General features: G+C 36.8%; 2 protein-coding genes across 5 annotated transcripts; both read right to left on the bottom strand.

Moving 5' to 3' along the window:
* On the bottom strand, positions 1-17,244 carry LOC127801014 (uncharacterized). Of its 3 annotated transcripts, none has more exons than XM_052335779.1 (18): positions 16,732-17,244; positions 16,332-16,390; positions 16,118-16,249; positions 14,649-14,789; positions 13,796-13,852; positions 12,978-13,072; positions 12,553-12,685; positions 12,272-12,451; positions 7,562-7,752; positions 7,341-7,410; positions 5,920-6,053; positions 5,582-5,648; positions 4,291-4,353; positions 3,973-4,202; positions 3,765-3,894; positions 3,241-3,333; positions 747-950; positions 1-559 (listed from the first exon to the last, which is right to left on the bottom strand). In XM_052335779.1, exons 1-18 carry the CDS (start codon positions 17,051-17,053, stop codon positions 302-304), a joined length of 2,559 nt encoding a protein of 852 aa, XP_052191739.1. In that variant the 5' UTR covers positions 17,054-17,244; the 3' UTR covers positions 1-301. The 3 variants fall into 3 exon arrangements, with proteins under 3 accessions (XP_052191739.1, XP_052191749.1, XP_052191758.1); XM_052335789.1 differs by having other exon boundaries at positions 7,344-7,410; positions 16,732-17,239; XM_052335798.1 differs by having other exon boundaries at positions 16,118-16,253; positions 16,732-16,819.
* A 534-nt stretch (positions 17,245-17,778) lies between these two features.
* LOC127801031 (uncharacterized) lies at positions 17,779-24,008 on the bottom strand. Of its 2 annotated transcripts, XM_052335810.1 has the most exons (7): positions 23,646-24,008; positions 22,356-22,446; positions 20,988-21,103; positions 20,616-20,675; positions 20,474-20,539; positions 18,138-18,337; positions 17,779-18,060 (listed from the first exon to the last, which is right to left on the bottom strand). In XM_052335810.1, the coding sequence occupies exons 1-6, from the start codon at positions 23,700-23,702 to the stop codon at positions 18,146-18,148; spliced, it is 582 nt and encodes a 193-aa protein (XP_052191770.1). In that variant the 5' UTR covers positions 23,703-24,008; the 3' UTR covers positions 17,779-18,060; positions 18,138-18,145. The 2 variants fall into 2 exon arrangements, with proteins under 2 accessions (XP_052191770.1, XP_052191781.1); XM_052335821.1 differs by lacking the exons at positions 17,779-18,060; positions 18,138-18,337 and adding an exon at positions 18,366-19,050.
* Between the last annotated feature and the right edge of the window lie 116 nt (positions 24,009-24,124).

Here is a 24,124-nt window from a genome sequence, read left to right as displayed (position 1 = left end):
TTTATAGATAAATTTGATTTACATCCACATTGAACTTTATAGAGAAATTTGATTTACATCCACAAGACTAGTTTTCAATTTGCTAAACATGCGATTTCTGCAAATTACAACAATAAATGGGGGGTTTATATACACGGGAGACAGCAGCTGCAGCTGCAATTGCTCTTCAACCTTCCACATTTTCACTGTTAAAGCCCTCAAACCAACTGAATAAGATGATGCAAAAAAGGGGGAAAATGTACTGATTCTGTCACCCTCATCGTCCTCTACGTACCAGCAGCAGTGACTGAAGTTGGAGGTTTTACACTCTGACTTCAACTACGTCGCCATCTTTGAGCCGGGTGCCGGGCAGTACAAACTGGCCGTTTACTGAAACAAGCTTCCCCTCTAACCCAACTCTTATAGCAGCATCTGCAGCAGTGCTACCACTTCTTAGTCTCAGGATCTCACCATGCGGCCAACACACAATCACCACTTCACCAAGTGGAATGGATTCAAAATCACCGGCTTCAGACCGCAGCTGCTCTTCCCACTGCAGCATTGTCCTCAGCAGTTGCACCTAGAAATTTTACCGCTAGTGATCATCAACACGGGAAAAAAAGGGATTCAATGGACTCAAACGCACGCCCGGCAGAAGCTAAATGCGGCATGGATCATGGATGGATGAAAGTAGGTACAAGGGGTGGGAATCATAGATCGTTCATGCAAAGCATCTAACATGATTTTGATTTGTAATTAAGACATACCTTATCGTTGATGCCAGATTCTGTAGAACTTGAACTAGAAAGTTTGGAGGCTCGCCGCTCGTGGCAGCTGGAGTTAGACATGATGGCAGCGACCTGTTTGCCTTCAGAAACAGCGGACACAACAGCCCAGTATTCATTTTCCTCCCTTTCTGTCAAATCAATGACCTGAATGAAGGTTGGTAGTAGGCGCTCAAACTGGTCTTGCTGCATAGGAGTACATAAACGATGATATTAATCAGTTCAACCGATGCTTTTTTGTTAATTCTAATATGGATACAAAAAAGCCAATAAAAGCAGCAAATATAGCTAAAAGATAATGAGAAAAAAAGGAACCACTTATGATTCATCATCACGCGGATGAGAGATTTGCTCGATTGAAGATTAATACTCTTTCTACTTTTTTTCAAGTGATAACCTGTAGGGTTTTGGAAATAACAAATGATATAGGGAGCTTCAAGTCCCAGCTTCATAACACAACCTGGCAATTTGATATTTCATTTTGTCATCTCAAAATTTGATCCTTTGAATCAGTACTTGTTGGTGGGGGGGGGGGAATTACTTAATTGCCCCTATCTTTTTTATTTTTTTATTTATTATTATTTATTTTTTTGGGGGGGAATTGCGCACCTTCAATTGAATGTAGTTCCGCCCCAGCTTTGGGACGCGCAATTCCCCCCCCCCCCCCCCCCCATCTTTTTTATTCTTTATTTTTTGGGGGGAGGGGAGTGTTAGAGGGCATAATTTATAATAATAATTCCGCCCCAGCTTTGAATGGGATATAAGAGAGGATGCATATGTTCGGTCAGCAATTTTTTTAGAGAAGATGCATATGGGACAAACATTCTGTAAGGAACTTCAATCATGTCATTAGATAAGAGGGTTTTCAAGAAATTTAGATTTCTTCCATGTGGTGTTACCTGGATCCTATATATAGTGGATCAGGGTAAGAGCCTAAAATGGTTTTTGCAACCCAACTGTGACAAGTTCACTGCTTTAGTATTCCAATGCTACTAAGTACAAGTCTACCAACTTAGATACATGTAGTAAATCAATAAAGTTGGTTGAAGGAATTGTGAGACCGCCACTATACGTAATGCAACCTAGCATTTTGGAAGTGAAACACAGCCTCACCTTAAGGGTTAAGCCTAAAAAACTCCAGGCAAAGATCTGCAGAAGTTTTCTTTTTCATTCTCAGGAGCTCTGAGTTTTCTGTTTTATTATTTGCTTGAAAAACCATCTTTCTATTTGGCATTCAACCCATATCCTTCCCAGACTAGTCTCTGAAGTTTTAAAATTCAGAAGTCCTGTTCCGTGCCTAATTTTAGACTCCCTTGTTTTGAGAGATGCTATGCCTCATCACCACCAATTGATGGAAGATGTAATCTCAGAGTTCAGGAAGAAGGATGTGGTGTTTTTTCAAAATTCAGCTTTTAAATGATCCCACTGTCTTTGTCAAAATTTTATGATGAGAAGATGCCTTTAGGATTAGCATCGGGTGTAAGTGATGTACACACGCATTACCAACATAATTAGTTATAATACACATCTTGCTTCAATTTAGTGTTGCACACAGAGCCGGCCCAACAGAGTTGGGGCCTTAGGCAAAAAGATTTGTTGAGGCCTTTCAGTATTAATTTTTTATAAAAAAATAAATAATATATTTTTTTACATAAATATTTCATCATTTTATTAAATAAAAAAAATTAAAATTCAATCAACTACAAAGTATAATAATCTCTTAACAATAATAAATTTTCAACTAAAATATAATGTCTCAGAAAAAAAAAAGCCAAATAACTTACAATAATAAACAAAAAAAAATAAAACTATTTTTTTTTTAAAATCTACAAGGATTAGTGCGAGCAAAAAATTATATATTCATGATTTTCTTATAGAGAGAAACAAAATATAACATTAAACTGATAGTATTAAAGGATAAAATTCACCAACAATAACTTTTCATTTTACATATATGTGTTGGACTATGTTCATCTTTATATAAAATCAATTTTTCTTGTCTTTTGAAATGCAAAATTGTTCATTAAATCTCCATAATCAAGTTTATTTAATAAATCATGAGTTTTATGGGAAACACCACAACAACGGTTAAAAAATGAAAAATGGTAAAGGAAGTTAAAAAAAATTAAAATGTTTTATATTTAATTTTTAATAAAATATTAATTATTAAAAAATAAAAAAATATATATATAATATTAAAAAATTTCTAAAATATGGGGCCTTCTAATTTGGGGGGCCTAATGCCATGGCATAAATGACTTCAAGGTAGGGCCGGCCCTGGTTGCACATTACTGTTGACTTTACAGCAACCCTGCGTCTCTTATTTCTATTCAGAAATTTAGTAAAATCTGTTTTTGGACTTTCAAATTTTTTATAGAATGGATTTGTCCATTTGATTGAAGTCGAGTTAACAAAACTAAGTAAAACTAGAAATGAAAAAAAAAAAGAAAGAAAAGCAAATGCATGGCGAACATACCTTATGGTAAATGCCATCTCGACAGAGTGTGTACTTTTCAAGGCAAGTACACCAATCTCCATGTCCAGGTTCACACCACCACTCTTCAGTTACCTATAAGCCAATTTGTGTCAGTCTGAATATGATACAAATGGTAACTACAACGATGCTTCTACATAAAAAAATATCTTCAACTAAAGATTAATCACATCTGAGGGTATGCATTAAATTAAATTTTGGACATGGTCTTTCAATTCTTGCTCTATGCTCTGCGTCCAGTTTTAGGCTTTCCCTTTCTAGTTAAAACATAGGCATTACCCAGTATCATGTGAAATTTATCTAGATAGCAATCTGATGTTCTCTATCAAATAGTTTTCTCTACCTGTCACCTCCTCAAGGCTTCGCAACCAAGTTTTCTATGACATGATAATTTTTAGTTTTGTCCATCAAAATCAGGAAAGTTGTCAAAATAGCCATTATTTCTTGAAGAGCCCTGAGCCATCTTAACGGTAAAGCTTCTATAGAATCTTCTTATTTTATTTAACCTTTTTATAAAGCCTTGCATAAGCTTCCCATCGTTTTATTTGGCAAGACGATCTTCTTTCAGCTACTGCTTCAGAAGCTGCTAGTCCAAAGCTCACAGCAACAAGAAGTTCTCTTCCACCTTTATCGACTCTGGAAATATGATATGCATGCAAAAAGTTAGAAAAAGAAAATCGTCTCAGCACTGGATATAGTTTAGAGATGACCAACCTGACAATAACAGCAGCAAGCAATTGACTACCATCCACTCTGAGGAGTGGATGCCCTGCTTTCAAGGAACTATATTTCCAAAAAGCATCATCTTCAATAGAGCTTTGGTCCATATCGTCTGAGAAATATGCCTCTGACTTATCAATGCTACTTAAGGAAGACAACTTGTTTTCAGTTTCTTTATAAAGCCAATGTGCAGCAAGTCCATGTTCAGCATACTCATGCATCCTCTAAAATGTTGGGAGCAAGTATTATTAGCCAAATGAATCCATGTGGACATGAAATTGATCTAATTGCAAGAGAGGGAAAGCAGACCACCTGTGTCCTTATCTGAACTTCAAAAGGACAGTTATCAGGACCTTGTACTGCGGTGTGAAGAGACTGAGATTAGAAAGCAAAGTTGGGGTTTAGAGTGCAATTTTCAAGGAGAGTTGGCCAATACTTAATACAGACTCAAAACATATGTATTAGTGCAAAAATATATTTATGTATTTTCACAAAGATAATCAAATTGTTACCTGAGTAAAAAGTGAAAAATGACAAGAAGTGCTATGCAAATGCAATCATTATGAAACAAAAATAGGAATAAATAACTCCTTCATATTACCTTCAAATAACCAGAATTGTAGTCACAACTTTCTTCTGAAAGTTAGTTATCATTTTGTATAGTTAGCAAATTCTTTCAAAATTATTTCAGAACTACAATACCCATAGATTTATTAGCTCACATGATCTTGCAGCAGGATATCCCATCCAAATAGTCAGAAAATATGGGAAGTTTTTATACTTTGTTTCTGTTGGATACAGCAATTGGGAATATTTCTACTTCATAGCCATTAATCTGAAAAATATATATATATATATATATATGAGACTTCGTGGTAAATGAATTTGTTCAGAGTGTATCTAACAAATGATAGTTGGTACCTATGCAAAGCATTTTTCATTACAGGTGGACTTCTGATCAGAACTTGGAAGTTTGGTTAAACTACTCACCAAGAAAGCATGTGTTTAGAACTAAGAGTTAAACATGATAGAGCAGATGATTTTAAGTGCCGGATACAAGGACAAGCCTCTGACAGATCAAGTATCTACTGCCAAAGAGGATATGAGCTAATCCATGCTAGTTCAAGTACATAGGTACTAAAGCTACAGTTACTTGCAACTTCTAAATTAGGCCACAATCAAACCCATAAACTACTGAAAGATCTTTTAACATAAAATCTTAAAGTAAATGTGTGGATAGTAGAAGAAATGTGTAAATGATTTTAAAGCTTGCAGCAAGCTGCTATCCATACAAAATTTTAGCTTGCAATTATATTTTGGAATTTCCTTATTGAGAACTAAAAGAACAAAGTCTTCTGCAAAAGTAATCAGTTTGCTAGCATATATGATATATCCACTCTTTACTGGAAAAATAAAGGAAATGAAGGCAAAATAGTTTCTTCATCTTCCAAGTCAATCAGGGAAAGATTTATAGTGCCAGAAATAAGACATACATTCTGTAATTTCAGTGTAAAATAATATCTGTCTGAGCAAATGCAACAACATGAGTGATTGGATTCCTCGTCTCTTATTGACAGTGAAAACAGTGAAATGGATTTGTAACCTGATAGCCACTGGGCTTTGGGTTAACAATGTAGTCATCAAATTCACCATCAACAGGAGTCCAAAGCCTGCACACAGGGAAAGGAATATAACAAGTTCTCATTTCCCAAGATCACAGTTTAAGCATATTATTAAATAGCTACATGCCAAATCTGTTTTTAATTATTGATCATTTAAAGCCCTTTCAAACAAGTTACTATGGTGACTTCCTGAAAAATATCTTGTCTCAGCATTGGAAAGCAAAACAGAGCTGAAACACAGTTTGTATCGCCAATTTATGCTAGAAACCATTTCATGCTTGACAAAAATAGAGGATAGGCAATTTTTATTGTCATTCACCTGTGAACAATGTTGAGAAGACTGTAACAACACTGAACTGCCTCTCCATGTAAAGTCCCATTCTTATCCCCAACAATTACCCTCAATGCACGGGCATCATATACTTTTTTGATGCAAACATCTTTTCGTTCCATCTGGGTAAATAAAACAAATTTTTTTCATAAGAGTTCTTTGCAAGGTCTTGCTGTCAAAATTCAACGACATGAAGATAATTGAAGATAAGATGGACTTAAACAAAAGCTATATTCACAAGACAGACATGTAATTGGTTACATGCCCACACACACACTCAGTGAGTAACTAATAGCACAAAAGGAAAAAAGTGGGGAATGAGAATCAATTGGAGCAATATGACACTGAAAATAATCAAAGGATGCCATATTCGAAAGCTTTCATCAGAGTCTAACTTATTATATAAGTGTTCTCTTTCACTACATCAATTTCTTTATATTGTTGAAAGAATGAAAAATTATAAATTAAAAACAACACCAACAACAATCAGAAGCCTTAATCCCACTAGGTGGAGTCAGCTAGATGAATTCTAGCTCTCCAACTATCTCTATCCATGGCCATATTCTGTAAGGCTATTATATTCCACTGTGTTTTCTTTGGTCTTTACCTCTTTTGCTACAAAGTTCTTCCATTCCACATGGTTACCTCGCCGGTGCATCTACAGTATTTTTCTCACATGTATAAATCATCTTAATTGCATCTTGTGCACCTTATCTTCACTAGATGGCAATCTAACCTCATTACATATAATCCAGTCTCTAATTTTGTCTTTTCCTGTATAGATGCAGAACCACCTTAACATCCTCATCTTAGTTATTTGCAAATGTTGGCACAGAATTATAAATAAAAAAGTTACGGGAAAATTAGTTTAGATCACACTTTTTGGAGAAGTTACTACGAAATTCCTGAAGGGATACAAATATGATACTAATAAGTGCCAATTTCTTTAACTCATATAAGACTGAATGACTATTACAAGGGAAGTTCACCAAAGGAAACTTGGTACATTTCTATATGAATATGAATCTGAAACCAAAGCCAAAACTTACCTTCTTCCCACAATTATTACAAAATGCTAGCAAATACCAGAATTTTGACTATTAGTACCCAGATCTTCTTTTATGCGATCTCATACAGTTGAGACAATAGAACTATCTACAAGAAAACCAGTGCATAAACTAAAACTGTTCACCTATCTAGAGGGGAACACTGTTGACTCTTCCAAGAATATACATTTCCATAATAATATCAAAACATGTCTATATAATGTCTCCTCTGTCTAAATCCCCATGACTAAAGCACGTTCTTTTCTGTGGTTATATACATGTCACGGTGAGTGCATGCTTTTTTCTTATTTTTATTGTTAATATTATTATTATTATTGTTATCAGAGATGACAAATCTGCTGCTACCTTGCTGTAGATACTGTACAAGCTTTTCAGACGGCTTGATAAAGTCACTTCCATCCCTGGAACATAGCTGCAAACATAGAAAGAAAGAAACTACAGTGACCACAATGTGTAGCAAGGATGATAATAACTGCTAAACTATATGGCGATGTGTTTGTTTAAATATCAACAATTATCAGCACAAGAAAGCAGCATTGCAACAATGAACACGCAGAACTTACGAAGTAGATATAAATAGTTCCCGCTCAAGGGCTTCCTCACAAACAACCAATGATGCTAAAGCAATTCCAGCATCCCTTACAACCTTTGGTTTTGCTTGAGACTTTGAACACTTCTCAAGATTATGCAGAAAGTTAGTTCGCTTTCTACGATCTAGCAAGAGGTCAAATGGGAATACAGCCTGCAAAAGATCCTGCTAATAGAAAATACATGAAAATTTTGAAATTGATGAGGCAAATTAATGTGCAAACATACTCTCAAAAGCAACACACATAATTGAGGGAGATAAACTTTAAACTTTATGTTCCCGTTAGTGGTGATAGTTGCTCTTGTACTGCTGCTTCAAGAACAATTTCACTACTACCATAAAAATATGCTGACATACTTTCACTGCTTACCCACCGATGTATGAAAAAGGTATGGGAAGATATATATATATATATATATTTTGGCTAGGTGATATGAGGATATAGTTTCACTGGGAATTACCTTAGCAGCAAATCATCTTGTACTGGTGATTCCACGAATCAAAATTTATTCCGAGAGTTTAGTAGACACCGTGTTTTGCAGAGAACATAATTATTACATATTGAAATTACCAATGAACAAATGGCTATTACATGCCAAAAAAAAGAGAAAAAGAAATTAAGCTAAAAAAAGTCTTATAACTAGCAAGGGAAGGCCACCAATTGGTACACAGCAACAGAAATTTTTAAAATCAAATGAGACCACCAATTGGCACAGAGCAACAAAAAGTTCAAAAAGTCAAATGAAACATAATGCAGCAGTTTCAGTGTGCTCCATCTCAATCGGGGTCTAATAGAGGTGAGATTACAATACACAGCCTTAACACTGCTACGGTTACCATAATGGCCATAACTGCCAGTTATAGAACCTCTATGGCTGTTATGAAAAATCCTTGTGGTGCGTGCAGCACGTGAAGATGAAGAATCATTGAGAAAGGCAAAAAAGAAGGGAAAATTGCCTTTTCACCTCCTAAGGTCCCAAAATGCATGTTCACCCCTAACTTTAAGAACCTACCTATACCCCACTTGAACTTTGGAGTAAAGTGCAACACAATAACGAGGTGAGCAGAAAGTAATCTATCATAACCACTCCAGTTTTATTTTCAAATTTATTACATTAATGCCTATCTAAAAACCCTAATTTTTCTCTCTCTCATTTCTTCACAATTACACCCAAGTTTTGATTTATTTTCCTTGAACTCGGGTTTCTCCCTCTTCCTTGATGTTGGGTTTCTTCTTTTTCTTCACCAGTTTTTTGGTTTTTCTTGAAGCCCAAACTCTCTCTCTATTATCAGATCCTCTAGATTTTGTCCCCCCCCCCCCCCCCATGTTGCACGGAAACAGCTCCTCTGAACCGTTTTCCCGTTTTCGAAATGTTTCCCATTCCCGTTTTAGACTTTATTTATGCCCTTTTTTTTAGAAAAATGTTCATTTCCACGTTTCCGTTTCGTATTAGAAATTTTTCCCGTTTTCGTGTAATCTAACCGCCCCCCCCGCCCCCCACACTCATTCTTGTCTTCCCCCAAACTGGATTCTTCCTCTTCCTCAAACTAGATTTTGGCTCTATCCACAAATTTGGGGTTTGCCCAACTTCCAAAATCTGGGTTTCTTATTTTAATCCCCCCCCAACCCCAAATTTTGGGTTTTCCTTTGAAGCCCAATTGGTTTTCTCTACATCCTGCTCCTTTTGCTTCTTGTGCTTCTCCTTCCTTTTCTTCTTGCTTCTTTTATCCTTCTCCTCCTCTTGCTCCTTTTCACTCTTCCTCCTCTCTCTACTTCTTCTGCTACCCGCCTCCTTCTCTCATCCTCCTCCAGCTCTTTTTCCCCTTCTTTCCCTTGAGAGAGGTAAAGGCAGATTTATAAAGTCAAGGGCCTAAAAGTGTTTTAGGGCCTTTACATTCTCAAACTTCCCATTGCCACAACTACTTTTTACTCAACTTAAAAATCGGTTAACAATACTATGTTAATAGTACACAGACTATCATGTGTGTGTTTACGAAAATCAGTAACAACATCTAGTTGATGATGCGGACACTGATCAAGACCCGGCCCAAGCCAAGGCCGAGCCGACCACGCCGGAATAGTAGCACCAGAACAATATTTTAATAGTTCATATGTTTTAGGATTCTATTTGATTTAGGATTCTACTTCATGTTTCTACTTGATTTAGGATTCTATTTCATGTTTGATTAGGATTCATTTCTATTAGAATTCTAGTTGGATTTTGTTTACAAATATTAGATGGATTTGGATTAGCCAAATATTATAAATGTGCCTAGGATCTAAAGTTTGTAATCACGTTTTTCTCAATCAAAATTCAGCAACCTATTTGGGTTTTCTTAGCAAAACAGTCTTGTTTTTGCGATAGTCTTGTTTTTGAGTCTTCTTGAAAACCAAGCTTCGGCCATTGAAGTTTTCTTTTTCAAGGGTTTATTTTGGTATGTTTTTTTACACCTGCGCTACATGCTATGTCAAGTGGTATCAGAGCGGTTCATCAATCAATTAGATGGCCAATTTTGAAGGTAACGGTAGCAACTAGCCTCGTGACGATGATCGAGGGTTGCCTGTGATTTGGAGAGCAATCGAAGAACAACGGGAAATAACTCATACAATGCAACAACAATTGGAGCGAATCCGCAACCAATTGGGCGTTTTACAAGTTAAGGATAATCAGAACCGGACTAATGGTGTGAATCAAGCCAGCTACGTTAAACCGGGAAGACCAGCCATTAATCCTGTCCTCATTAATCCTAGAAGACCAATGATGGATGATAGCGATGATGAGGATGATCTTGGTCGTATGATAGCCAACCCTAGTGGTAGAGGGGTTAGGAGGAAAGCGCAACAACACAACCATTGGGGAGATTATGAGTATAAACTAAAGAATGGCTTTTCGGTGAGTTTGGAACTTAATCTCGAACATTATGTTGTCCCAGTAACCTCAACGTTTGCAAACTCAAGTTTGGTTTATGCTGCTAACATGACAGAAACTCCAAGGTTGTTGACTCATACTGGGGTATTTTTTAGTCCCGAGGGCTTAGGCATTGCTTCGCAATCCAAGGAAGGTGGTGTTTCTTCTGATCGGCTTGCGACTTTAAAGGAGATGGAGGCCGTAGTAACAAATCGTTCTACTATTTATTTAGGCTCTGGCATGGTTGAATCGAAGGCAATAGGAACATATTCACTTTTGTGATTGCAAAAGCAAGATGGTCACAAGGATCTCTTTGTGGATAGAGATGTTGGATCTCCCAGGCTAGTTAACTCGGGTAGTGCAACTGCTTTCGGTATTGATCTGAAATTAGATTTCGAAACTAAGAATGTTGTAGCAGCTGTTGCTATAGCTGATCAAGTGCTTAGACCAAAGAAGGATTCAAGCATCAATATTTTAAGTGATGGAGTGACTGTTGGTAGTCATGGAATAAGCCTCTATTCGAAACAGTTGCAAAAGAATGCTTCTCAAGGCAAGAAAAATCTAGGGATGAATTCGGAAGCTGTTGAGGAGTTAAAATCAAGAAAGCTGATGAGAGGAGGAGGATCTATGGTAAGATCTACCAAATTAGAGAAACGCTCAAGATGGAAGGTTCAACGTCCTCAATCTAACAGTAATAATACAGTGGAGGAAGAGGGAAACAAACACGGTAATGGTTGGACCCATGCCAACGAAGATAGGGCTAAGAGAGGAAGGAAAGTCTTTGCTCATGTTCCCTTAGCAGAAAAGTTCAAGCGGTTCAAGAAGATATCAAGCAAAAGTTGCACAAATAAAAAGTACAAGGCGACAACTGACAAGCATAGGAAGCACAATGTATTTGCAGTTGGAGATGAAGTCATGATATTCTTGAAGAAGGAACGGATTCTAGCAGGGAAGCAGAACAAGCTCAAGCTAAAGAAATATGGTCCTTATAAGATTAGAAAGAAGATCAATGATAATGCTTATGTTGTGGATTTGCCTAATCATATGGGTATTTCCAAAATATTCAATGTTGCTGATCTTTCTTTGTATTTACCAGATGTTGAGTTATCATACTCGGATCATAATTCGAAGACGAATTCTTCTCAAGTGGAGGTGAATGATGCGGACACTGATCAAGACCCTGGCCCAAGCCAAGGCCGAGTCGACCATGCCGGAATAGTAGCACCAGAACAATATTTTAATACTTCATATGTTTTAGGATTCTACTTGATTTAGAATTCTATTTCATGTTTGATTAGGATTTATTTTTATTAAGATTCTAGTTGGATTTTGTTTACAAATATTAGATGGATTTGGATTAGCAAAATATTATAAATATGCCTGGGATCTAGAGTTTGTAATCAAGTTTTTCTCAATCAAATTTCAGCAACCTATTTGGGTTTTCTTAACAAAACAATCTTGTTTTTGCGTCTTCTTGAAGGCCAAGCTTCGGCCATTGAAGTTTGTTCTTTCAAGGGTTTATTTTGGTGTATTTTTTTACACTCGCGCAACACGCTGCGTCAGTTGAATAGGGAACCTAAAACTAAATCTGACACAAATTTAGAGCTTCCCCAAAAAGGTACTAACCATTCATCTAGCGCCTGTTCAGAGAAAGTGAGTAGAGATATTAATATTGGCACCACTAAAGCCTAACCTAGGCAAACAAATGTCAAAAATTGGATTTTGACCCAGTTTAAGCATAAGGGAAAAACTTCCCAAACAGGATTCTTAATTACCCTCATGCTTGTGTTGTCCTCATCTATTGCTGCAGATCTTTCATAGTCGATAACAGAGCCTTTTTCATTTGATGGCACAGGCAAGCTGGCTTTTGCAGACATTCTTCGCAGATTGCTTGCCCTGTTGCCAGGGCTCCACATTAAAGCGAGGTCAGCTCGCATTTGACGGAACACTTGAGGCTGCAAGTAGAATAGGCAAGTCTTTGTTAATTTACATGGCATTTCCCTCCCCTTTGTACAAGGGCATCCACTTGTAAACAACTGATAAAACTATTAGCCACCTTAAGTACTGCAAAACACAGATCTTCCAGTTCAGCTTTTAAGGCCCATAGACCCAATCTGGAAGCAAGTGAGCACCAAATAACTAGCGTCTCTTGAGCAACTGCTTGAGCCTTGGCTAAGGGAAGAGCATAACTGTCAGAAAAGTCATCTTCAAGGAGTAAGAACCATGTTAATTTAACTATACAAGTCAACTTCTTCACTATTGCCATCCATGAAAATTTTTAAGTAAGCTAAAAATGACTAGGAAGAAGATGATAAATGCAAAATTAAAAGAACCAATGAAATAATAATATAATAACAATGTTTTTACAAAAGAGAAGCAAGATTAATTTCAGCTGAGAAGTAAATTTTAAAGAAAAAAAACAAAGAAAACATTTCATAGACATGAGGGTAAGAGAATATGAAATGAGGTTCTAGCCAATACATGGTTCTCATGTTGTGAAGACGATCTGCAAGTTTGATCAGCACCACACGGGGATCGTGTACCATGCCTAACAGCATGACTCGTATATTATGTGCCTAGAAGACAAAATTGCAGGCTATCAGAAATACAAGAAGTAAGAACTCAAGACATCATGCCTCTTTTTTGTCACCTTTTTATGTTGTTAGGTAGAAACCCAACCCAGATACTTTCTTTTCCCACAATATTCAAGGGAAGCCAATTGACCAGCATGGATAAGTAAAATTAACTAGTTAGCAAGAAAGGTAATATGTTTCAACCCTCCATCAAGGTGTTCACATGAACTATTGAATGGATGAAAAACCAGATTGTACCATTGTACTATAAGTTATAAGGATAATTTTTTTTTCTAAATATATGTGCAATATGATAAGCAATGTGGGATTAACCTATACAAGACAAAGATATGTATGATCAACAGCAAGTCCCATTGATAAAAATGACCTCTTAAGAAGCTAAAATGACAAACTTAAGAAAATAAATTGACAACAGTTAGTTTGTCCCTTGCAATGCAGTAGTGACAATGATGATTAATCCACTTCATGGTTCGCTAACAGTGTTTTGTTGTCACAACCACTATATGATTCAGAATACTTTTTCTTTTTTGAAGGTTACCAAGGCATATAATATATTTTGTTAAGATTATTGACAAGTTATATATTATCAGTACACAAACACTTATAATTAAATGTATATGGAATCCATGGCTGGGTTTTAGCTTGATGTAGATGTAAACATATCCAGCAAGGAAAATAAAAACTGATGTGGTTGGAAACTTCTACCTCTCCTTGACCGAGAGAGCTGCCATTCATGTTTACCCTGCGATGTCTTCTTAACAACTGCATAAAGAATTATCAATTAAGCACAAGATGAAGAACATACAACTTCACTAAATGGGACAAGAGGAAATAGTACAATCTCACTGGACACAAATCGGTGCATGGAACAAGAAGGGTAATTTCAATGAAACAGATTTTTCAAATTCAAATTAGTAATTGAAGTGACACAAAACCATGGTAAGAAAGGAAGATAGTTTATTTAATCCAGAAAACTAGTATATGTGGAATTCAATTGAATTCATTGTGGGTCATACAAGAAGTGAATCTTATTTGTATGTCTTCCTGTGACAATACTTTGTTCTATATTTCATTGGGCAATCAAAATACCAGAACCAGTATCTCCTGGAATCCTGAATAGAATGCCAACAATTATACTAACCCACATATGTCTTTCTTAATCGAAATTTTCCTCATTTGTTTCATGAGAATATGAAAGGAAAAAGAAAAAAGATCTTCATAAGGAACCAAAGAAGTTCACCAAATGGCCTTGAGGCGGGACTTCCATAAAACCAAAGAAATTAAATTTTCAACTAGCCAATATCTGACTTAAAAATGCATTTGATCATTCACTAGCATCTTCCATTAACCTCTGACATGGAAGGCCTTTTATCCCTACCACATCTAAGTTCAGAAACTTCCTTACCAGCTGTACTATAATGGGCCAACTCAATATTCCTGCTAACCATTGCATGAAGAAGAAAAATGAATTATTGATGGACTGAGACTGCTACTTGTAACCTTTTTGATTAAAAGAGAACCATTGAGTTTCATTATTAATTCTGCGAATTAACTCTACCTGATTAATATAACTTAACCTGGAAACTCCAGCTACCAACTTTGCTACATCATCACCAAACTCTCTCTCTATGCTGTCCAAACTTTCACATGTATCATCAACCACATCATGGAGAATCCCAGCCACAACTGTATCGACAGCCTACAACACACAATTGAAACTCCAGTGAAGGAATCAATAGGATGGAAATGTATGCTCTATGCAGGAGGCAACTTATATATAACACATATTGTAAATGAGATATTTCCAGCACCAGCTATTTCTGCCTTACCACAACACTATGTTCAATGAAAATGGTAATTAAATTGTTAATATTCATTTTCCATTAACAACATTGCTTGGTTTCATTATCACAGACAACAAGCTAGATCCATATTTCAGCAACGTTTACAAAATTGTCACAATACATTGATCAGTAATGGCCATTTTCTGCAGATAGAACTTTCCTTTACCCTCCATAATGTTTATATAAATACTTTAAAAAAAAAAAGAGCATACCAGAACAGAAATATAAATGCAAAAGGAAATCAAGGGGATCAATTAATAGTTTACAAAACTTAACTTATTTCGATGGGAAGTCAGTATGAAATTTTAGAAATGCTTTGTGTATATGATTCCTTTTTGCTGATCATTTATGTAATGTTCAGGATATAAAAGAAAAAAATATGAAAAGAGGAAGAAGTTCTCTAACTCTGAAAGAACATACAGTTTGGTAATTTTGGCAATACTTAAAAAAAATGAGAAATGCCAACAGGTTCACCATTTTGGCAATACAGGACCAAAGAATGAGAAACCCCCCTGCAGACCGATAGTTTAGTCTAAATTTGCTTTATAAATTGGAGCTTACTTTTTCCTTAGAGAAAGGGGACTGGGCTTTTTATAAGTGCATATGTAATTAAGCAAGCAAGGGCAGGAAGTTATTATATAAAAAATTTCTACCCAAGCATTTATAAGCAGAAATTAACAGTCCACTTTATAACTGGCAGATGGTCCAAATTGGCATCACTTCGTTATGGATAGTTCTACAGAAGCCCTAAAGCCAACAAAGACAACTAACAAAATGTTAAAATTATTGTATTTTTGGAAGCAAGTACTCCTGTTGTGAGTGAAACAAATTATGCACGATTTGCCAAATTATTCACTCCTTTGGCAAGGTCTCAGAAATCACAATAACAACATGAACAGCAGGAGGCTTGCACGATCATAATATACACAACTGAGCAATGAATCAACTCATGCATAGAGAGATGGATAATAGTGAAGAAAGAGTCAATAAGATAGTGGATGTTCTCCAGCATAGCTCATTCTCCCCAACTGAAAGAAGAATGGTCTCTCATACTTTTCCTCAAAAAGTAACACAAAAAAGAAGAAAAGAACAAAGATCAGTCAGTTTGAAACTTTGGGCAGTCGAAGTTGTACTAGATGCTAAAGTATGAAAGAAATAATATAGCAGGAAAAGGGATGCATACCCGGTTTCCACTTGATGGAACTAAGACTGCTAGGATTTTTCCTGTATGTATACAGTGAGTCAAATAAGGGTCTCCTGTTTTCCTTAACTGTCCGAGGTGAGCTTTCCTAGCGAATGCAATTGCCTTTTGCACCTGCCTTCAAATATTTATTATCTTAGAGGCAATTCAATAATGGAGTGCATGCAATTCAACAATGCCAGTACAGACGGTAAACCTTCGCATCAGCAAATATAGGATAGCCAGTTACATCCACTCCATCCAGTATAAGTGAGCCTGCAGTGCATTGAATAATGTTAACATGACATAACTAACTGCAGTACATAGGCAATCAACTTACGCAACAGTCTTCCATACGAAATAAAATAACATATAAAAATAAATAAACCAAAAAAAATTAGACAATAGATTCCATCCCACACTTTCCCCCTGCTTTTGTGAAGATGACACAGAAATTACTTTCAACGAATATAGAGCATTTTGAAACAAAATGAAGCGACTAGACAGCCAGAAACTCAAAAACAGGAAATTCAACTGCAGCAATTTTTGCTTTTAAAGAAAAAATAATAGTTCTTCTTCACGAGAAAGACCTAGTTGTTAAGAAAGCGTGAGCTCACCGGGTTGCTCCTCCACTTTCGGCCACAAGAAATCGACCTTAGTTGAAAGACAAGCGCCCGAGGCGATAGCAACGGCGGTGACAGCCACATGCGTTATGGCGGACGCCACCGCGCTGTGTACCGTACCCGACTCCGCCGCGGCGGCCGCCGCAATCACGTTGGCCGAGGTGAACACCGAGCTCAGTGACGACGACACCGCGAATTTGGGCACAATTTGATCAAGCACGCACCGGAACTTCATCGAATCGCGAATTTTCCGATTCGAATGGTGAAGAAAGTACGAATTATTGCGAAAGATCGAAGAGGTTTGGCGTGAACACATTGCTGGTTCCAAATCTCACACACAAAACAAAAAAGAATTGAGAAAAAATCACATCGCTTGGACGAGAAAACGGAAGCCAACAACTCTCTCTCTCTCTCTCTCTCTATATATATGTATATTTATATGTGCGGCAGTGGCGTGTTTGGTTTTGTGTGGTCGGGAAGGAGTGGTAGTTAATCGTTGCGGCAACTGAAATGGAAGCAGCCGGCCCAGCTAGCCCTCCATACATCGTTGGAGCTTACTTAGTTCTGTTCGTTTTTCAAGTGGGATAGCAACCGAAAGCAACATCCGATATTTGTTTGCTTTGGATTTTAAGCGAGTTGATGACATTAATGGCTTTCTCAAGAATATGAAAATGCCACAAACATTTCAAGTATTTATTTATTTATTTTTTCAAAAAATTAAAATAAATTAACAATTAACTATAGTGTAATCTAAATAGATAGTATTATATGATTAGATTGTGATATCACATCAGTCAGATAACATAATATCTGGACAAAATTGTTTTGAAAAGAGTACTTATTGAATCATGCTAGATGTACAACCATTTTGTACATTTTGGACTACATAGGGGAGTATTATAACTAAAATACCCTGCGCCTCACATGTGTCTCTACGTGCCTCATGAGATTTTTTTGTCATTGGTATACCTTTATGTAGCTCAAGAAATACACAAAAATATATCAATAATATTTTTCGTACTTATTTGTGTGTGCGAGAGATAAAACACCGACTATTTTCGTATAAAACGTGTCAACAGTGTCAACCAACTATCAAAGCACAGATAAATCACTGTTACTGATCTTCCGGGCAAGGGCAAGGCTGCATCATCATACAGATAAATGATAATATATACTGAAGGATTGACAGATCAAAGTGCCAATTAAGGTCGTTGCTAGCGCCTAAGAAACTTCACAAAATCAACCCAAAAAATCATCTTCAGTTCCAAGGCTTGAGAAGTCATCTTTTTCAGCTTGAACAGCCACCGCAGGGCGTCGAGTGGCCTGTGGAAGACAATCGAATAGCAAGTGAATTGAAAGGGCGGATGGATGGATGGCAAATGCCAGGGTGCTTGTTTTACCTGGTCAGTTAGATCGACGAGGTGCCGACTGAGGAGTATCCAGCTGCTCTTACCTCCTTGAGAGTGCTAGACAACCAATCCAAGCCCTCGTAAAGACCATCTCCTCGAAGAGCGCAAGTCCCTTGTATATGCCATTTTCTGTTCTTAAGATCATAAAGCCCAAGTCCGTTACACACTTCCATTGGGGACATTGCTCCTTTCTGAACACACAAGCAGACATGATAGAGATTAATAGCAATTTGCATTAGTGTACTTGCTTGCACTACTGAAGAAACTTTGCGAGCAGTCATAGCATAAATAAATTGACTTTCTTTGGGTTTCCTTCGCGCAAATAATAAGGGATGACATAATAGAGATTAATAGGACTTTGCATCAGTGTATTTGCTTACACTACTGAAGAAACTTTGCGAGCAATCGTAGCATAAATAAGTTGATTTTCTTTGGGTTTCTTTCACGCAAAAAATAAGGGACATGGCTTTAGGGTCCTACAAAGATTGGCATGATATCTTATAACGCCAATGAGGATCAGCATCACAAAACTATGAGATCATCAGATGTACCAAAAGAAACGACTTGATGATTAGAGAGAGGTCATCTCTTAACCAAGGTGGTTTTGATGAAGTTTTGAGTTAGATGTGAAGATAGACAAAAGTTCCATCTAATGTTTGATTAGATCAGTCACAGCAGGCATGCCAGAAACTGGAAAGAATCTATACAGTCCATATTTTGAGATAGATATAAAAAGGATAGGCCATGCATTTGTCTCAACTCTCAAGGTACAAGCAGCGCCGCATGGTATATGCCATGAGAGAAACTAGGGTGCTTGCAGTACCCAAACAACTGAAGCACCCCATTGACATAGAAACATGAAATAGGGCCCTCAGCGGGCAGCTGCCAGTTGGAAAATATAACTCTGTAACATGAAAAGAAATTCATACATATTTTGTCAGGCTGAGAAGTTAGCTCGTATGCACAAGAAAATGGCTAAATTTGGTTTCACAAAAGATATTTGCATTTCATCTGATAATTATTCACTGGAGGTGGTCTACCGAAGGGAATGAATGAAAAATGTGCTTCTAATAACTTGATGTTGTATTGTCCAATTGACCAATTATAAGTGGATAAAAACCAATAATACAATATTTGGCAAGATATTTGAACATACTGGGGATTTCTACATGGTGGTTTTTTTAAACTGCCTCAAGGGGGCGGACCCTGTACAAAAAGAACAAGCAGCAGACTAGGTGTTTCTGCCATATAATTATTTTTGAGAAGTCAATGTTTGCCTACATATTAAATTCATATTATATTCCTATCAGGGGGATAGCCTTTAGAGAGTTGTGAAATTGATTTGATGTATCTCTGTTAACATCTGATTGAGTTGGGTGGTTACATCTGATAATGGTCCAACACAAAAATGACAGGACGAGACAACAATTACAGAAAAAGAGCAAGGAGAAACAATACTGTGGCATAATAACATCTAATTGTGATATGGTTATCAATAGCAGATATGATTATACAAGAACAATTCATGTTTTCTCAAACATCTCCATTCTCTAAGAGTATAAAAATGGGTTACTTAATGGCCACTTGACAGAGTTTTCAAATTTAATTTTAATTTTTGTGGTTAGTAATTGTTTTATTTAAAAAAAAAAATGAAAGCTTGTTCTTCCATGAACAAAAAGGGAACCTCTTTCCGTGGACATCAAAGTCAAACCACTTGTTCTGCCCAACTCTAATATCTGCTGATCATAGAGCATGTGCCAATACCTATTGTCATGGAATCAATCTTCCAATCCTAGAAACTTTACCCAAGAAGCAGGATCCAAATAATACCTTCCTCCTTAGACAAAGAAACAGAGTCCTAACCATCAAAGCCAAGTGGAAGAGGTCCAAAAAGTGTCACACGAAGGCCTACACCAATACCAACTATAAGCCAAAAACCCTAGCTGCCACCGGCCATCTCAAAGAGACAAAATGAAATCAACCCAAACCCTCAAAATCTCTCTCAACAACTCCAAACCATATGGGAGCCTGACACATCCCACAGGTGATCAACCATACTTACCCAATACAACACTCTTTCATAGACCCTCACACACTGCAAAACAGAAGTTAGAAGGGTGATGTTTTTAACATGGGGTTTGTAATTGTCAGAACAATTATAATTACGTTACTAATTCTAGACAAGTATAAGTATACATTGATATATATGCCCATCCATACTTTTCCAGGTGCTGTTTCAAATTCTTCAGTTCAAATCCATGTCAAACTCATGTAAATGTGCTTCACAGACATAAAAAGGGAGCTAGGAAAGTATTAGTATAACATACCATATCCTGTTTGTTTGCAAACACCAGAATGATGCTGTTAAGCATGAATGGATCTCTTATAATGGCCTGAAAGAAGAATACCAAGTGAATATATATGCTCACAACTGGAACCCTTAATTAAAAAAATATTGTAAAATATGACCTGAAACTCTTGTTTTGCTCTTCCAATTCTCTCTCGATCCAAAGAGTCAACAACATAAATCTGAAATAGAAGATAGCAGAAGTAAACATATGCAGAGGTATCCTCCGGCTTTAAAAATTGTTCTATCCAAAAAGGTTGTCTCTCTCGCTCCCCCCCCCCCCCCCAAATTCTTCCTCCTCCTCTCTCCCCCCACTTTACCATTGAGACAAAGCCACTAGAACATATCTAATATCAATAGGCAATGACCAGCTAAAAAGTCCAGACAGTTAATAAGGGCCACTAGTTTCAACAATAAAAGATGAAGAATATGATGATTTAAGACAAAAGGGCCAATGATCTAATTTTGGAAAAATAATATACAACTATAGTTACCAGTCCATCTGTGTTATTGAAGTAATGCCTCCAAAGTGGCCTTAATTTCTCTTGTCCTCCTACATCCCAAACTGTGAACATCACATTCTTATACTGTACTTTCTCCACATTGAAACCTACACAAGACAAGAAAAAACGAAAAGGGCAAATCAAACATAATCAATGCTTTAATTCTGCCTAAAGATCAATAACAGGCCAAATTATATTTTTGACCATCAAGTTAATCCTAAATGCCAAATAATAAAATGTTGCTGATAGAAAAATGTGAATGAAAGGAGCATCTGCAGAATCCATCCAACCCTGAGCAAACCTGAAAATCTGAGTGTACAAATTGCTAGGGATGGTCTTAGATAACATTAAGTGGTAAGAATGGATGCCAAAAAACCCAACGTTGAGCACATCCTTTCTGTTTTACTAGTGTTACTATGTTAGCAATAGGACAAATTGATAACAGAGTAGTAGTGGTTTTCACCAAAACATAGCAGACCCGCTCAGAGCATGTAAGAATGGAATCTGCTTCACTAACTGCTAGAATAGCTCTGGAAATAGAGAGCCATTAACAGAGTCGTCAAAAGTATATAAATTACTACACACTCACAGTCACACACACACACATGCATGCGTGTGCAGATGCACAAAAGAATTCAATTGCAAGGTTAGCATACACCAAAGCCAAAACATGTTGCATGCCAATGAAGTTCACCTAATCACTGGTGCAAATGCTGCACCAAAGTCCTGATGTACAAAGTTTCCTTATGACATTGCTAAACACAGAACAATTGCAGACTTATTTATCTATATTTCATACATGACTAGTAGGATCCACATGCCTACCTCCATTATATTGCTGCAAATATATAAAAGGTAGACTATTAGAAAATTAGTAAGAATGTTTCTCTTGTCTTTTGAAACACCTAAAAGTAAATGTAGACAAGTCATTAGACAAACTAAAAAATTGTATACCCCGAAAAATATATTAAACTAGTTACCAGTTACATGGACTTTCTTGTTTCTTTTTCTTTGAATTTAGTAATTAATGATAGCTACAACGTAGAAACTTTTTCTTTCTAACCTCTTTGACAAAATAAACAATTTCATTAAGTGTATGACAAATGCATGGGCCACATGCACTTCCTACAAAAAAATAAAAGCAGAAATTTCACAAGGACAAGAATAAAGAGAGAAGAAAGTAAAAGAAGAAACCAACAAGAAAGAAGTTGCATGTCCCTAGAACATATTTATATAACTCAAACATGCAACAAGCAGGTAAGGCATGAAAGAATCCACTAGATTTAATACTGCAAAATAACCTGGACACTAGCTGAAACGACCAAACAAAATTATAAAAGGCTTCCATAAATGAAATACCAATTGTGGGAACTGTTGATAGAACTTCTCCAATGTGCAGTTTATACAAGATAGTTGTTTTACCAGCGGCATCCAGGCCAAGCATCACAACCTACGACAATTAAATTAAGAATCATAAACATGAAAACCAAGGAACAGACAAATCATCAACAAATATCTAAACATCTTAGCACCATACAATCTCAAATCACCTTAAAATGGCTGCACATGCAGTAGGATGCTAATCAATGAAAGATAATCCTACAATAGAGACGAGAAAAAAAAAGATAGAGGGGGGATTAAAGGTAAGGGTAGGGAGTGAGGAGAGAACAGTTGTAAAATTTGAAATATTCAACATTTTGGTTGGAGGCTAAGCCAAATTGTCTCTTGCTTACTAAACATTAGATGTAAGGACTAAACGAGAAGCCACAGCTCCACACTTACAAGAAAACACAGAGCAAAATGCCAGAAGTGATAAGATACAAGAAATGCCAAAGATTCAGTACGTCAGACCACAATTATCACGTGAATTATTTTAAGAGGACAAACATCAATAGGGGGTGGGGGGTTCCCAGAAGAGTGATTTGTCAAAAAATACAGCTAAATACAATTGGTCATTGGTGGATAGATGCATCAACAGGAAAGAGCGAACCAGATAAAAAAAACATGCACAATTTTACAGGTACAAAAGCATGAATAAACTCTAACCTACAACCATTTGCACAAGAGTATGGAATATGCATTCAACAATCATGATATAACTGTCCACAAAAATCTTGCTTCAAAATGTGAAGCGTGCCAAGACTCAATGCCATATCTCAGAGAAACAAATTTTGTTCTTTGAAATAAAAGAAGAATACTCAAAAGTATGAATTCTCTGTGCCCCGTGACCTTCAATAAAGATCTTATCAGACACAGGCTTTATTGTCAATCCATTTGTGCACATTCCTAAAGCTGATTCGACAGGTACTTGTCGGCAAGAACAAGAGGCAGAAGGAAGACATAAATTCATGCATTTAACAGCATGATCTTTGTGAATTCGGCAATTCCTAAGCATCAAACTAGTGATTATTAGAGCCAGGTTACTAAAACCAAAGTGGGAAGGAGAGAAAGAGTTGCAATTCTTCAAAAACCCAAAGGTATAACGAATGCCGCATTAGAGGGACAAATTTCAACCAAAAATAAACAAGAAAACGAATCTTCCTCCCCAAAACAGTAAGGAACAAATTAAAAAGAAAAGAGAAAAGGTAGGAAAACAGTTAAAAATAACAAAGATGCGTAAAGGCAGAGAGAGAGAGAGAGAGAGAGTACCCTCATCTCAGAATTGCCGAAGAAGGTATCGAAGAGCTTGCGAAAGGCTTGCCCCATGGCCGATGCCGATTTGATCAGCGCGATTAAAGACTTGTCTTCCCTCTCCCCTTCTGCGAAGGAAGATCAGATTTAAGCTCCTCGCAAACGCGTCAGAGATGAACAGCTTTCTTCTTGATCAAGACAAGACGCAAGGCTTGCGACGACCACCCGAATTATCAATTACAACCTCTAATTTCTACACAAAAATGTATGTATGTATCTCGGTAGTAGAATTCAACGATCGGGGACGATTCGATTGCAGCTTCTTCTTCCCATTCCTTTTTCTGATGCTCTTCTCTGCTTTCGTTGGGACGTTGCCCCCCCCCCCCCCCCCCCCCCCTCTCTCTCTCTCTCTATATATATATATATATTATATACATGTGATGTGATTCATAAACACTGATCCTCCATTTGTATTTTATTCAATACATAATAATTAT

This window comes from Diospyros lotus, chromosome 1 (genome assembly GCF_014633365.1).
Source record: "Diospyros lotus cultivar Yz01 chromosome 1, ASM1463336v1, whole genome shotgun sequence".
Lineage (NCBI taxonomy): Eukaryota > Viridiplantae > Streptophyta > Magnoliopsida > Ericales > Ebenaceae > Diospyros > Diospyros lotus.
This window is presented reverse-complemented; position numbering and strand designations above follow the sequence as displayed.